We start from the raw sequence: 15,074 nt of genomic DNA on the forward strand, positions 1-15,074 counted from the left end.
ATGCCAGTGGTGTGGGCACAGGTGTGGACACGGCTGCATGTGCCCTATGTCCCTACAGTTCCCATGGCCATACCTGGGCACCTATGCCATTAAGAGTATATGGTACTGGGAGGTTGTCATTACGAACTCCACAGCACCATAATGGCTACAATGAAGACTGACAAGTTTGATATCAAACTTCTCAGCGCATTAAACCTGCACTAATGCCAGTGTAGGATTTAATGTCAAATGCACCAGAGGGCATCTTAGAGATGCCACCGTAAAAACCAACCTACAATCCAAGTCTGGTCTGAGAGGTTGCCTAGGCTGCCACACAGCAGACATGTTGCTGGACCCCTGGGTGGAGAGCCCCCCGCTCTCCTGGGCCTGCAACAATACACATCCTGGGCGAGTTGTTAGGTCTCCTCCCCCAGGGTGGGCAGGGGGAAGCATGAAAGGCCTGCCACCTTTGTGAGCTTCTCTATGCCACTTACTGTACTCAGCAACTGGCCCCCACCAGTTCTGACCCCCATTCTGGCAGGAAGATTGGCGGGAAACCCTACGTCATGAAGGGGGGTGTGCCAGCCTGTCAGCCCCACCCCTCATGTGGGAGAGGCGAGTTGAGGCATGACCCCGGGCTCCGGCCATCTTGAAGATGGGGAGCCCTGCCCAATCACAGCTACACCCCTGCCCCCCTCCCACAGGAGAGGAGCAGACAAGGGGGTGTACCCACCCCAGGACAGGGACCTATTGGTCCCTGCCCTTGCCTTACCTGTAAGGCCCTTAAATTCAGTATTTAAGGGGCACCCTGAACCTTCCTTCCACAGATCCCGATAAGCAAACAAGAAAGATGATCAAGAAGACCCGCCGTGCAGCTGCTAACAGGACGACACCAACTGACTTGGCCCCAGCCCTACCGGCCTGTCGACCCTGGAACCTGCCCCTGCTAAATCCCAGTGACTCCTGCGGATAGCCACCTTGGAAAATTCAGAGGACCTGCCTGTCTTGACCCTCTCAAAGACTGGGACTCCCCTAAGCAGAGGCTCTGCTCCAACAGCCATACCCCGGGTGCCAGCCTGGAACCCCGAATCCAGCCCACTCTGCACCTGCCGAGCCCGGCCCGTGCCTAAGTGACCCAAGACCACGAGGACGTCCCACAAGGCGACTGGAACCCGAAGTCTAGTGCCCAAAGACACCCCCCCCCCCCCAACTGCGACCAGCCGAGGGTAAGATTTCCCAACACTCAAAGACCCCGGCGCCCCTTGTGCCCTCCTTTGGGATACTTACCTCTTCTCCAAGACTCAACTTACCTCTCGAAGTGGTGGTCACACCTGAAGAATCTCCGCCCCCGAGCCTGCAGCCTTTGTTCACTTTGTAACTTTCCCATTGGATAACATTGAGCACCCGACGGCTCAAAAGCACCCTGCAGCCAGCCGCCCGAGTGCCACTGGAAGTGCAACTAATACCCTACTCTACTTCCCCACTTGCCCTGAGTAAGTGACCAGGAGCTCAGCTCCCACAGGTGCGTGTCTTGCCTGCTTGCACCCCCAACCAAAGGCTGGATTGCATTGGGCCTACTCTCTTTACACCCGGCTGCCCCTGTGCTGCTGAGGGTGTTAACAACTGTACCTTTCCGACCCTGGGAGACCCCTGAGTCTATGCCCAGAACCTTAACCCCATCACCTTAACCCCAATCGCCGCTGGGCTAATTTTCTCGCGGAGATGGGGGGCTGCGCGCGGTGCTCTTGACGAGCTCGGCTCGTAATGCAGCACGGTGTGCTGGTGACGAGCTGAGCTCTTCATGACCACGCCCGTTCCAATGGAACGCCCAGCACAGCGGGAGAATTATCTCCATGTGGGCGTTCTGTATCGGTCATGACGAGCTCAGCACAGCGCCACCGTGCTGCATGACGAGCTGAGCTCGTCATGGGAACCCAAGAGGTTAACCTCACCAGTCGAGTACTCACCTGAAAGCGCATAACTCACTTTCCTTCCGTAGGCTAACATTGACTGATTTTCTCTGAAATTTCTTCTACGTGTGGAGTTTTGAAACTTTACAATATTTCTCTAAAATCAGCCGAAGAACGATTTCCGAAATGCTCACCTGGGATCAGGAGAGAAGCCAGTGCTGTACTTTCTAGTTCAGTACTGAATCGCAAACGTAATCTTAACTGTAATTACCAGTTACCTGTATTTTCTTCCGTAGGAAACCATTGACAGTTTTTCTCTGACATTTCTTCTGTGTCGATTTTTGCAAATTACAAATATTCTTTCAAAATCGTACCAACTACTGAAACACAAATACTTACCTGTCTTAGGTAGAAGGCCCAGTGCTGAACCTAGGAGTCCAGTACTGGATTACAAAAGTTATGAGAACCTACTTTACCTGCGACTTAAATTTCCTTCCATAGGATAACATTGCAGGTTTTTCTCTGAAAAGTTTCTAAGTGTCAACTTTGAAAATACATTTATATCCTTTAAAAATTACAACCTAAACCAAAACGCTTTTACTTAACAGTTTACAGCTTAGGTCCCGGGACTGAATCCAGGATCCTGTCCTGTAGTTAGAAAAGTAATCCTGAAAGTAATCAACTGCATTTATGTAGAAAAGCCTATTGAGTTCAATGCTAAATTGTGTTTAGAATTGTGTTGCCTATTGCAATCCCAATAACTATTGTACTTACCAAGTCTATTGCCTTTCTGCAAAGTAATTACCTAAAGTCACTCATTTGAGAAAAGTATATTTTGATACCTGTTGGTTCTAAAATAAAACTATATTTTTTTATATAAAGACGATTGGACTGGAGTTCAGTTCTTGAGTGTGTGAAACCTTTTGCTGACTGAGTGTGTACAACAAATGCTTTACACTGTCCTCTGGTACTGCCTTACTGCTCGACCAAGCTACCACTTTTGAGGGTAAGGTCAGACCTGACTTTAACTTCTGTTATACCTCTGGGGTTAGTGGCCTCTATACACACTGTACCTTACTTTGTTCCAGTATATATCGAGCCACTTTCTCACAAGGGACACCTCACAAGCATATGTATGCAGTGTATGTTTCTCCCATAGGATCTCATTACTGCTTTCGAGGCTCATACCTCAAACAGTTATTGGATCATTTTTATTGTTTTATTGTAAAAATCATATCTTTGAGAGTACTTGCCCGTCCTGATGATCTTGGTGTCTAAAATGATATAAAATCTGTTATTTTTCTAATTTTGTTTTTGATTTTCTTCTTGTGGGTGTCATTTATTGAACCTGTGTGCTGCAAATGCTTAAATTCTACCTTCGTATAAGCCTAAGCTGCTTGATCACATTACCATGAATATAGCACTTGTCGTTATTAATTTGAGCCGTGTAACCCAATAAGGGTCATCTGTACTTTTTGCCTAATGTGTCAATACATTGGCACTACCATATAAAGATGGCTTCTTACATAGTGAACTTGAGATGTTACAGAAGTTTGATGGCAGTGGATGTGACACAAATTATTTTAACAGCACAGCGGTAACAATCTACAAGAATGTATACCATTTTAATTCTATTTTCTTTTCATCCGAAAGGCTGCTGTGGCTCAGGAGAAAACATCTGTCCAAAAGCCTCCTGTGGGCGAGGATGAGGATGAAACCTGGCGCCAGAGGCGCAAACAGTCCTCTTCTGAGATCTCTGCTGCAGTTGAGCGTGCGAGACGGCGCCGTGAGGAAGAGGAGCGGCGGATGCAGGAGGAGCGGCGTGCCGCCTGTGCCGAAAAGCTTAAGCGATTGGATGAGAAATTCCGGGTTCCTGAGAAACGTCCCAAGGGTGAAGCTTTAAAGGAAGCTCCAGAGGCAATGGAAGGCGAAGAGGCAGCAGTCTCCCCTAATCAAATGGGAATGAGTAACGGAAATGGAATAGGTGGCAGTGGGAGCAGCAGCAGCAGCTTTGACTCTATGCCAGGTATGTTGCCATGCTCTATTTGGAGCTACACATTACAGTAGTCAGAAACAAAGGTTATTGTCCCAAAAAATGTACTGTTGATGTAGTATTAAGTTGTGTTCAAATTGCCAAAATGTTCAGTGTGAAGATTTTCTGTTTTGAATGTAGTTTTTATATGATCTTGATTCTCTATTATATCATTATTAATAATCACACTGAATAATCCTACCTGTTTTCTGTGTTGCCTTTTTTGGGGTCTCGGTCAATCAGAGTTTATTTTAGATAAGCTGGTATAATTTGAGAATGTGGATTTTTTGTGGACATTGGGAATTCTTTGTTTTTTAAAAATTTCTTTATTAGCAAGTAGGTAAGAACAGTTACAGCAGTTACAATATCAGTATAGAGCACTTATTTCACGGTTCTTACATGTTAGCAAGGATAAGCCGGTTGTCAAACATTTTCAATTTTATATATGGCCATTAGATTTCCCTTCAACTCCCCCCACCCAGTCCCTCTCTTCCCCGGCACTTACGTGGATACATCAATTACATACAGTACTTGGCTTAGGCGAGTATTTCTAGTACACAGTGTCCATTTTCATAGAAACCTATGTAGGGCTATACACATTGCAATATATACACGTTCTTCTCATGTTACACCCATAACTATTGTCTAACTTCAGTGCTGCAATAATAGTGGAGTCGGGGGGAGTCTATGCATTTCAATCATACCGCTCCTGTGTCTAACCATCTGTAGTTGATGGGGTAGACGGAGTGTCGTTACCCGTAGTAAAGGCCTCCACCATAGTGTTCCAGTCTAGTGATATTAGGGTCTTCCTGAGTCACCTACGCTCTTCGCGCTGTAGTGTCACACCCTCTGCCTTCCCCCAGCGTACCACCTCTCACTGCCACATCTCGGGGTCTGGTGGCCTAGCCGATTTCCATCGCATTGTGATGGTACGCTTGGCAAGTAACAGGGCTAGGTCTGTAAAACGCGCAGTTACGCTCCTTTTCCGCTCTACAGGTCCCAGTCCTAACATGGTATATTCCAAGGAGGTGTATGGTCTGGAAGGAGCCAGTTTATATAATGCGTCTTGGACCGTCTTCCAGTAGTATCCCAGTTTTGGGCAACTCCATAGCATGTGTAGGAGGCGCGCATTATCCGCGCCACATCGGGGGCATGTAGCGGGGGTGTTGGGGAACATCACATGTAATCGGTAAGGGGTGAGGTATGCCCTGTGCAGTATCATTAGTTGAATATACTTAAATTTCGGGTTCCTGGACACTTTCTGTGGGGAATCTGAGAACAGGTTCCCATTCCTTGTCTCTAAGCGTTCTGCCCAAATCTCCCTCCCACCTGTCTCGCAGTGGTTGTAGTGATGTCGCCCTCCCCATTCGTATACTACTTGTTATCCATTTCGTCAGGTGGCTACCCGATCCCATGAGGTATTGCATTGTGAGCAGGGGGTTCGCCGGGGGTTCTACTCCGTGTGGAGACCAAGTCTTAGTTATATAGCGTCGCAACCCGGCGTGTAGGAGGAACAGTCCCCCCGGGGTGCGGTGTGTGGTGCGGAAGTCCTCAAAGGACATAATTCTGCCATCTGCGAAGAGGTCCCCCACTTGAGACACCCCCGCATCATGCCACACCTTCAGTGTACGGGCTGACAGTGGGCCTGTTCCCGTCGGAATCCCTAGCATCGGTATCGTGGCGTAAGAGGAATCGGGGGCTGTGTATTTCACGGCCCTCCGCCAGTAGCCGATCGCAAGCCGGAGCAGGGGCGGCGTTTATCCGGGGACCTCCGCCCTTGGTAGCATCAATGTGTGGACAACCCCTCTCTCCCACTCTGCCTCTGTTATACCAATTTCGTGTAGGTTGCGTCCCGCTAGCCAATAGGCCAGCCATTGCAGTTGACAGGCGTGGCTGTACGCCTGGAAGTTCGGGACTCCCATGCCACCTGCCGCTGCAGGAAGTTGCAGTTTAGCCAGGCCAATGCGTCTCCTACCCGGCCCCCATATTAGTTCCGTAAGTAGGGTGTTCAGTAGCTTAAACAAGGATATGGGGATCGCGAAAGGTAAGCCCGTGAAATAATAGATAAGGCGGGGGAGTACCACCATTTTAGAGATGGTCACTCTGCCTGCCACTGACAGCGGCAAAGCGGTCCAGAACTGTATCTGCGATTTCAGCTTCGCGATCGCCCTCCCCAGGTTACCGTCGATCATATCCTTCGCTTCCCTATATATTTGTATCCCCAGGTATTTGAAAGTAGTTTCCGCTATTTGAAAGGCGTGTGGTGGAAAAGGCAGCCGGGCAGTTTCTCCTGTGTCTCTGAAGTACTACCCATAGGACTTAGGCTCACTGATAGCTAGGCCCGATAGTGCCCGAAAGTCCTCAAAGATCTCGGGTATGGGGTCAAGCCCGCCCCCCAGGTCTCTCAGATATATGATGATATCGTCTGCATATGCCGATACCACGTGCACCGTCCCGGCCCTTTGTATGCCCCGGTGTTGTGCCGATTCGCGAGTATAAACAGGAGTGGGGATAGTGGGCATCCCTGCCTAGTACCCTTAGCTATGTCCAGCTGTGGCGAGATGCATCTGTTCGTGCGGACCCGGGCTGTTGGGCAGGTATACAGTAGTTGTATCCAGGCAATGTATTCTGGCGGTATTCCAAATCGCGCAAGCGCCGCAAACATAAAATCCCACCTCAGGGAGTCAAATGCCTGTTTAAGGTCTAGAGAAATGCAGCCCTCCATCCCGAGCAGCGCCCGGTCATGTAGCATGAGTTGGCTGAGCCTTCGCAGGTTCATAGCCGTGCTTCTGCCAGGGACAAAGCCGCATTGATCAGGGTGTATCAGGTATGGGATATACTGGGCCAGTCTCACCGCGAGAACCTTACTCAGAATTTTATAATCTGTGTTCAGTAGAGACAGGAGTCTGTAATTAGCCAGTTGTGTGACGTCCCTACCTGGCTTCGGAAGTGATACTATCAATGCCTGTAATGAGGAGCGCGGTAAGCCTTGTGATTTCAACGCCTCTAGGTACACCGCGTGAAGGCGCGGGGCGAGCAGGTCAGCGTAGGGTCCATAGAACTCAGCCGGGAGGCCGTCCGCCCTGGGGGTTTTATTTCCAGGGAGTGCACAAATGGCCTGGCGTATTTCCGCGATTGTGATGGGTCGTGCCAGGTCTGTCTTCTGACAGGCCGCGAGTTGTGGTAAGGCTAGTCCCGTCATGAATGTCTCAAATGCCGCTTCTGACAGCTGCCGGTGTGGGCCATATAGCGTCTCATAATAGTCCCTGAAAGCAGTGTTAATGCCTATTTGTGTCGTGACTAGTGTTCCCCTCTGATCAGTAATCTCTAGTATGGGCAAGTGTACTGGGTCATCTCGCACTATACGGGCTAGTAAAGGACCTGGTCTCTCAGCCTGCGCGTGTTGTTTACATGTGTATGCTCTGTAGTCAAGGACCCGCAGTTCCTCTAATATTTCGGCATGCTGAATGCGCGCCTCCTGTAGTGGCGTGAAGGGCAGATTTGTGCCGGCAGCTTCACTTTCGAGCATAGCCAGGCGCCCCTCTACGTCTCTGAGTCTCTCCATCACAGTGTGTCGCATGCCCACCCGTGTACCCATCGCCTCGCCCCGCATGTACACCTTGAAGGAGTCCCATTCCACCTGTCGGGAACTGGCGGTGTCAGTGTTTGTGGCGAAGTAGTTTGTTATGGTGTCCGTAAGTGCTGCTTTAAAAACCGTGTCCTCCAGTAATTCCGTGTTAAGGCGCCAGATCGGTATAGGTGTTGGGATCCTACCCCATTGTATTGTGACCTCAACCGGGTTATGATCAGAGAGGGTCTTACCCATGTGCTCCGCTAGTGTCACCGCCCCCAGTAAAGAGTTAGTACTGAACACTCGGTCTATTCTGGTGTGAAGGCCATGGGGTGGAGAGTAAAATGTGTATTCTTTATTAAGTGGGTGCTTACATCTCCAGGCGTCAGCCAAATCCCAACCCTCCGCCCAGTGCGCGAGCGCATCAGCCTGCCTCTTGCTCTCAGTGGCGTATAGTGGAGGGTGGGACCTATCTAGTGACACATCTAAGACTGCATTAAAATACCCACCAATAAGCCACTGGTAATCCGACCAGTCCGCTAGTACTCTGTTAATGTTAGCTAAGAAATTCGATTGGCCGGAGTTCGGCGCGTAAACACTGCCAATCACCACATGGGAGCCATCCAATAGTCCACGGATGAACACGTACCTGCCCTCCGTGTCCTTCCTCTTTTCCACCAGTCTGAAGGGGACAGAGTTCCTTAACCATATGGCCGCCCCTCTCGAGAACACTGAATAAGAAGTAGCAAATAACTGACCCTTCCATTTTTTGTGTAGCTTCATGCTCTCCGCACTGTTTAGATGAGTTTCCTGAAGGCATGCCACCATGACTTTCCTCCGATTGAGTTGTGCCAACAGCCTATGTCTTTTGTGTACGGACCCCATGCCCCGTACGTTCCAGGTGCATACTTTGTAGGTATTAAGAGTCCCCATTTTGGTTTGTATCCGGTGTTGTCAGTAAGCCACGTACTAGAAACAGTGTGTGTAGTGTAGATTGTGTTCCAAGGGCCATCAATACATGTAACCCCCCAACTTCAAGGTCCCCAAGTGAAAAATCCTGAGGTCCGAACTTTATCGCCCAACGTGGGCGACAGTGAAACCTGAACATGTCTATGCTGTGGGTGGGTGGATCCCACCGACGCCCGCTATGGGTCTGTTGGTGTCACCACAGCGTGCCCTGCGCTAGTGTATCCCCCTCCCCCGGTAGCCCGCCCATGCTCCCGTGCAATTCTCATACATTACCAACCAAAGGCTGCCACTGTTGCAATCAAGTCATGCGCCACCTGCACAGTGATTTTAGGGAAGAGTTTTAGGCTGGTGGCAGAGCCCGACACTTCCGTGCGCTTGTCTGAGTCGCCGCTTATGGCCAAGACGTCGTCCGCATCGTAAGCAGCCAGCGCAGCCTCCGTCAGCCGGGCAATTTCCGGCGTCTCTCTAGCCCGGGCCGATGTTGATCCACCGCTGGCCGATGATCCCTTTGCGCTTTTCCCACTCGTGTCTTCTCGTTGCTTCCTTTGGCATGAAGGTCCTCCACTCTGGTTATCTGCAAACGGGTCCTGCTTGTTCAGCGACGACAAGGAAACTTCCATCCACTCCGCTGCCTCCTCAGGCGTGTCAAAGAAATATGATTTATTGTCATGCATTATTTTGAGACGGGCCGGGAACAGTAGTGCATATCTCAGGCTCCTATCGCGTAGTTTCCGCTTCACCCCTAGAAATGACGATCTGGTCCTCTGTACCGCCGGGGTAAAGTCAGGGTAAATGGAAACGGTTTTATCTTCATATCTCAGCGGTGCCTTTTCTCGTGCTGCTCTCAGTACCGAGTCTCTGTCTTTATAGTGCAGAAGGCGTGCTATTAACGGTCGTGATGGTGCCTCCTGGCTTGGGCGGTTTTGCTGGCATTCTGTGAGCCCTCTCCACGCTATACAATGGGGTTAGATCTTGAGGCCCCACAACCTTCTTTAGCCAGTCCTCAACAAATTGCGTGGGGTTCCTCCCCTCACTGCGCTCCGGAATTCCTAAGATTCGCACATTGCGGCTGGCCTGCCCTTCCGCATCATCCATCTTGTCCCAAAGCAGTTTAACCTGTTTCTCCATCTGTTCGAGCTTCGTAGAGTGTTCCGTCTGCTGTGGGATCAGGTCGTCCAGAGCAATCTTGTGTTCCGATACCTTTGTGGCTGGTTTGTTGTGGTCCGCCCGTAGGAGCGATAGGCCAGTTGCCATACTGTCCATACGCATCTCGAGCGCCTCCCTAGACGCCTTGATTTCAGCCAGGATGAGGTCTAGTTTGGCGTCTTGTGTGCACTTGCCTGTCGGTGGTATAAACTCCATGTTAGAGGAGGCCAACGGGTCATCTGAGCCAGTAGATTAGATGTCCATGTGGGCGCCCTGATCATGCATTTTCGCCCTGTTCTTTCCCATGGCTCTTGTCTGCAGGATGGCGGTGGTGAGGCCCCCCCCCGGCACTTCCAATAACAGTACGTGCAGGGCTTGCCCTCTGGTCATTAAGTGTAGTCGTGCCGGGTCGTGGCCGCGCTAGCGGAGTTTCAGGCAACCCCCAGCTCCCAGGATACAGGCGGCACAGTTGTCAGGCCCCCGCAGCACCACTGAGCAGCGCCCGCCAGGATTTCCGCTTTTCCTGCCACCAGTGTCCAGTATTGCGCAACAGCAGTAGTACGAGTGGTCGTCGTTCTCAATGTCCCATAGCACTGTGTCGTGCGTAGCCAGTGGTTTGTTGTCGTAAAGAATAACCCCCTGGTGACCTGGATCACTTCGCAAACGTCACAACATTTACTTGCAAGGGGGTCCGGTATTCACAGTAGTGCACCGCCGCGTCGCCTCTGCCGCTTGGTGGTCTGGCGTGCCCAGTAGCGTTATGGCTGTGAATCGGGTGTCCGTCGCGGTGGGGCCGCCACTGTCTCAGGAGCGTGATGGCTGGCGCTATATGCAAGCCAAAATGGCGTCCTCTCTCCCAGTGCCACTCCCGGCGGTACACCCCCGTAGCTGCACGCTGAAGGAGGACCTCCCCTGGGAGGGTCAGTGCAGGCATTGGTGTTGCCTATGGGGTTGGGGGCCAGCCGCCTGCACCGCCGCTGCTCTCCCACGGGGCCGCAGGGTCACGATCCCCGTAGGCGCTGGTGCGTCAGAGATCGCGGTCACTTGCCTCCGCAATGCGCACAGCGCCAGCCCGGTATACGGCGTCCACTCCGCCTCACCCACGTACCAGCCGTGACGTTTGTGGCTGTAGCGGGTGCTTCCTCGGCCGCCTCTCCGCCGCAGCAGGGCTCCGCTCGGGGCTGATGGTTTTGCCCGTCCTCGGGCGGGCCGATGTCTTCGCGTCCGGTGTGCCCAGCCACGACAGTCCGTGGTTTACTCTTCGGAGGTAGGCCCCGTCAGCGCCGATCTTCGCGCTCTCTTCTGGGGGGGTCTCGGGCGTCGCAGTCCACGCCGCTGTGTGCGCCACCCACTCGGTGGTTGTGGAGCCTGGGCAGGCGTCCTGTAGGGCTCGGGGAACAGGATAATCTGCTAGTATTTAAGTATTTAGCTAGTATCGGGCCGGTTGCCCCGAATCGAAGAGATCCTGCGTCGCTTCAAGATCAGTTTCGTCCGTACCGTCCTGACGCGTTGAGTGTTCGACCTGTTTATTAAGTTGTTTGCCGTTACGTTGATCGGGCCGATCCCTGTGTGTACGATGTTGCTGTCCACTCCGGCGCCATCCATCGAGCCAGTCTCGGGCCACTTCCGGATTATCGAAAAACCAAGTCTTTCCGTCGGCGACCACCCTCAGTTTGGCTGGAAATAACATGGAATATGGAAGTTCTCTGTCTCTCAGCGCTTTTTTAACCTCCGTGAACGATTTGCGGCGTCTGGCTACCTCCGCCGTGTAGTCCGGGAAGAAGGCCAGGGTTGCGTTATGAATCTTGACGGGGGGGGGGAGACTCTCGCAGCCTGCAGGATGGCGTCCCTGTCACTGAAATTAAAGAGCCTAGCCAGCACAGGCCTCGGGGCAGCACCAGTTTTGGGCACTCCGCCTGGGACCCTGTGTGCCCTTTCCACGGAGAAGAAGTGGGACAGCCCTTTTGGTTGCAATTTGGTTTTTATGAGGTCTTCAATGTAGAGGTCCATGGCTCCCTTGCCCTCCGTCTCTGGAAGGCCAAGGATTCGCACATTATTTCTTCGTGAGCGTCCTTCTTGGTCGTCCAGCTTGTCTTGCAGAAGCTTGGTGAACTTCTCCATCCGCTCCATGGCCGTTTGTAGCTCCGACGTGTCCTCCACCAGTGACTTCGTCACCACCTCTACCTGGGACACTCTTTCTGTCATCTTTTGAAAGTCCGCTCGCATTAGTGCGACTTCAGATGAGATGGACCCTACCGTGGTTTTGACATCCGATAGTGTTCTCATGATGTCTTCCAACGTTACCTTCGCGGTCTCTTCCGTTTCTTGAGAAGTCCCGGTGGAGTTCCGCCCGCTGGGCTGAGATCGTGCAGGTTGGCTGTAAGCGAACTTGTCCAGCTTGGCCTGCGTGGAGCCACTCCTATTTGTCTTGCCCGTCATGTCGTGAGGTCCGCAGGACGTGTCCTCGACCCTCCCTTGGCGAGATGATGTAGGAAACTGTGTCCGGGGCTGGGCTCCGTGGATCAAAGTCCGGCCGTGCTCTCCGAGGACTCCTTCTCTCCGTTTCCCTCTGTCCCGTAGTCAGCCCCCTCGTTGCTCCGCTGCCGCCTGGTGACTCAGTATCCTCAGCTGTCGCTGGTTGCCCGCGCACTTTCATGCAATGCGACCCCCCCACTTCAATGTTGTATAATGTCCCGTCTGAATGCCAGTGCCTCAAGTCGGCTCAGGTGAATGGTGTATTCGGTGGCGTGGCGTCCTGGTAAGGATGTGTCGCAGTGCTGGTGCGCCACGCACTGGACGCGTGCTGTCCGAGCGTTCAGGGTCTCAGTGGGGTGCCTTTATTGCCAAGTCTTAGTCCCTGGCTCTACACTAAGGCAGTATTGGCTTTATTTTGAACGCATGAAGAGCGCCGTTTTTCCTGTAGAGTAAATTTGTAGATCTATGGTGTGCCCTCCAGCTCCCCGGCTCCACCGCCTCCCGCCTGACTCTGCCGCGCTGACCAGTGCTGTTCCTCCGTCCCAGCCTGCCTCCTGACTGTGCGCTTGATAGTCCCCCGGGGGTACTCGCCTTTACCTCCGTCGGCCGGACCTCGCTTCTCGGAACCCGACAGTCCCAGGGGGGCCGGCGGCGTCTACTTAGGTGTCTGCCACCGATTACCGCCCTCCGCCGGTCAGCGTCTCTCTGAGGTTCCCGCTGTGGCTCCTGTGGCGCCTTCTCCCGCCAGTCCCCGAGAGGCTCCTCTCTTCCCGTCTAGATGGGGCACTCACCGGCAGGCTCAGCAGGCCGCCGCACCCCCGGGCCGTATCGCAGGGTCCTGTCCGTCTGTCCGGTTTCTATTGTGGGTGGGTCGCAGGTGTCGGCCGGGCACCGGGAGCCGCCCCCACCAGTACGCCGGCCCGGTCCCACTTCCGCCGGGGCCGGAGGCTCACGTTAGTCCGGTGCTTCCTCCGCCTGTGCAGGCCCAGCCGCTTCAGACTGCGCCGGTTTAGATCGCAGCGTCCGTTGTTCTTCAAAAGCGGATCAGGTGCTACCGCTTCGGACCCAGTCCCAGCCGCCGCCGCTTCAGGTGGGTTTTGCGCCGGATTAGTGTGTCGGATTGATGTTAGGCCACAGTGCCCTCAGGAGCTTCTACGTTATGCTGCCGCCATGCTTGGCTGCTAGCCACGCCCCCTCGTACCAGGCATATTTAAGCGGCAGGGGTACTGAAGATGACTCGGAGGGCACACGCTCTGGCAGGGTTAAGGCTACTCACCGCGAACACACGGAGCGGGCCTGCAGCTCTGAAGAGCATGGTAATAACTACCTCTGGAGGGGTCACTTAGGGCTAGCGCTGGGGAAGGTTAGACGGCATGGGACGTAATTTGATGGTGCTGGGGGGGGGGCTTTAACTGCTGCTGAGGCTTCGGACTAGTTAGCTACAATTCTAGGTTGTTTGGGTCGAGAAGTGTGTGAAGACCGCCGCCTGCCCTCTGACGGGTTGTTGGCTAAATGGCTGTGCATACTACAAAGAGGGGTTTCTATAGAAAATTGTCATTTTACTTGCTGTATGCTCTTTTGGAGGGAGGGTGGGTGGGTTATTTGCTGTTTCTGTTTTTGTGCAATAAATTTCAATAAAACACTTAACAAAAAATAATAATAATAAATAAATTTGCGTACAATTTTCTGCCACTACCACTAATAGCATTAGTAGTACACAAGCTCAGACAACAGTCTCTCAAATTAATCCTGGTAGCTCCCACATGGGCACGCCAACCGTGGTTCACACTGCTAGAACTCTTTCTAGTTCCACATCAAAAGTTACGTCTGACACCATCCCTGCTAACGCAGAAGCATGGAGACATCAGACATCCAGACCCAAATCAACTGAATCTGGCAATCTGGCTCCTGAAGTCTGAGTTTGGTTATCTTAACCTAACACCAGACTGTATGGACATCATTAAAGAGGCCAGGAGACCTACTACCAGGGCTTGCTATGCTGCTAAATGGAAGAGATTTGCCATTTATTACAACAATAACCAAATTGATCCCCTGGATGCTTCTATCCAAAATATCATTTGCTACCTTCTACATTTACAAAGATGTAACTTGGCATATTCATCTATGCGCATACATCTTGCAGCAATTGCAGCATATTTACAAAACAGACAACATATGTCTCTTTTTAGAGTGCCTTCAATTAAAGCATTTATGGAAGGATTAAAGAGAGTCATTCCCCCCAGGTTTACCACCTTCTCCAGTGTGGAACCTAAACGTTGTTCTTACAAGGCTCATGGGACCACCCTTTGAACCTTTACACAGATGTGAACTGCAATTCCTCACATGGAAAACAACTTTCCTTATTGCTATTAACTCTCTTAGGAGAGTAAGTGAGATGCAAGCTTTCACAATAAAAGAACCATTCTGTTCGAGGCATGTGGGCTGCTGAATTCATATCTATGCATAGATCGCTGCCTAGTGTTGGGTCCGAATGATTGCACCTTGCTGTCCTGGAAGAGTCTTCGAAGAATCACGAGATAGGTGTCTCCTCCCCTGGACTACAGTGCGCATGGGCATCTTCTCCATCCTCAGATTGTTTTTTTCCGCCATTGGGTTAGGATGTTATTAGTCTATTCCAACTTCGAAACCAAAACTAAACTACTTTATAAGGCCAAAAGGCCTTCTACCTCGATGGTATTGTTCTCGTTCGGTACTCGTTGACTCGATCAACCTTTCCATCTCGATCCGGTCGTCGACGCGGGCCGTTGGGCCTTTTCGATGCCACGTGAGACTGCTGTCGATGGAAAGGAGCCCGTTCAATAGGTGCCCACAATGCCACTCCAAATTCCCGCATACTGACAAACCTACAGTATGCAACAAGTGCTTATCACCAGAGCACAACGAACAAAATTGCCCAGCGTGTGCCCAATTCCGTTCGAAGACCATCCGGAATCGACGGGCCGCTAGGCAAGAGATACAAAAGGGGATGATG

At 51.9% G+C, this 15,074-nt stretch overlaps 1 protein-coding gene across 13 annotated transcripts in view; it reads left to right on the forward strand.

The window, feature by feature from the left end:
• Positions 1 to 15,074, forward strand: part of PRRC2A (proline rich coiled-coil 2A) — a 1,857,131-nt gene that overhangs the window by 775,058 nt on the left and 1,066,999 nt on the right. For all 13 annotated transcript variants that reach the window (XM_078645954.1, XM_078645958.1, XM_078645955.1 and 10 more), the window contains exon 12: positions 3,543 to 3,915. In XM_078645954.1, the coding sequence (XP_078502080.1) occupies positions 3,543 to 3,915 (373 nt within the window). The remainder of the gene's footprint in view (positions 1 to 3,542; positions 3,916 to 15,074) is intronic.

The sequence above is a fragment of the Lissotriton helveticus genome, chromosome 5_1 (genome assembly GCF_964261635.1).
Source record: "Lissotriton helveticus chromosome 5_1, aLisHel1.1, whole genome shotgun sequence".
In the NCBI taxonomy this organism is placed as follows: Eukaryota; Metazoa; Chordata; class Amphibia; order Caudata; family Salamandridae; genus Lissotriton; species Lissotriton helveticus.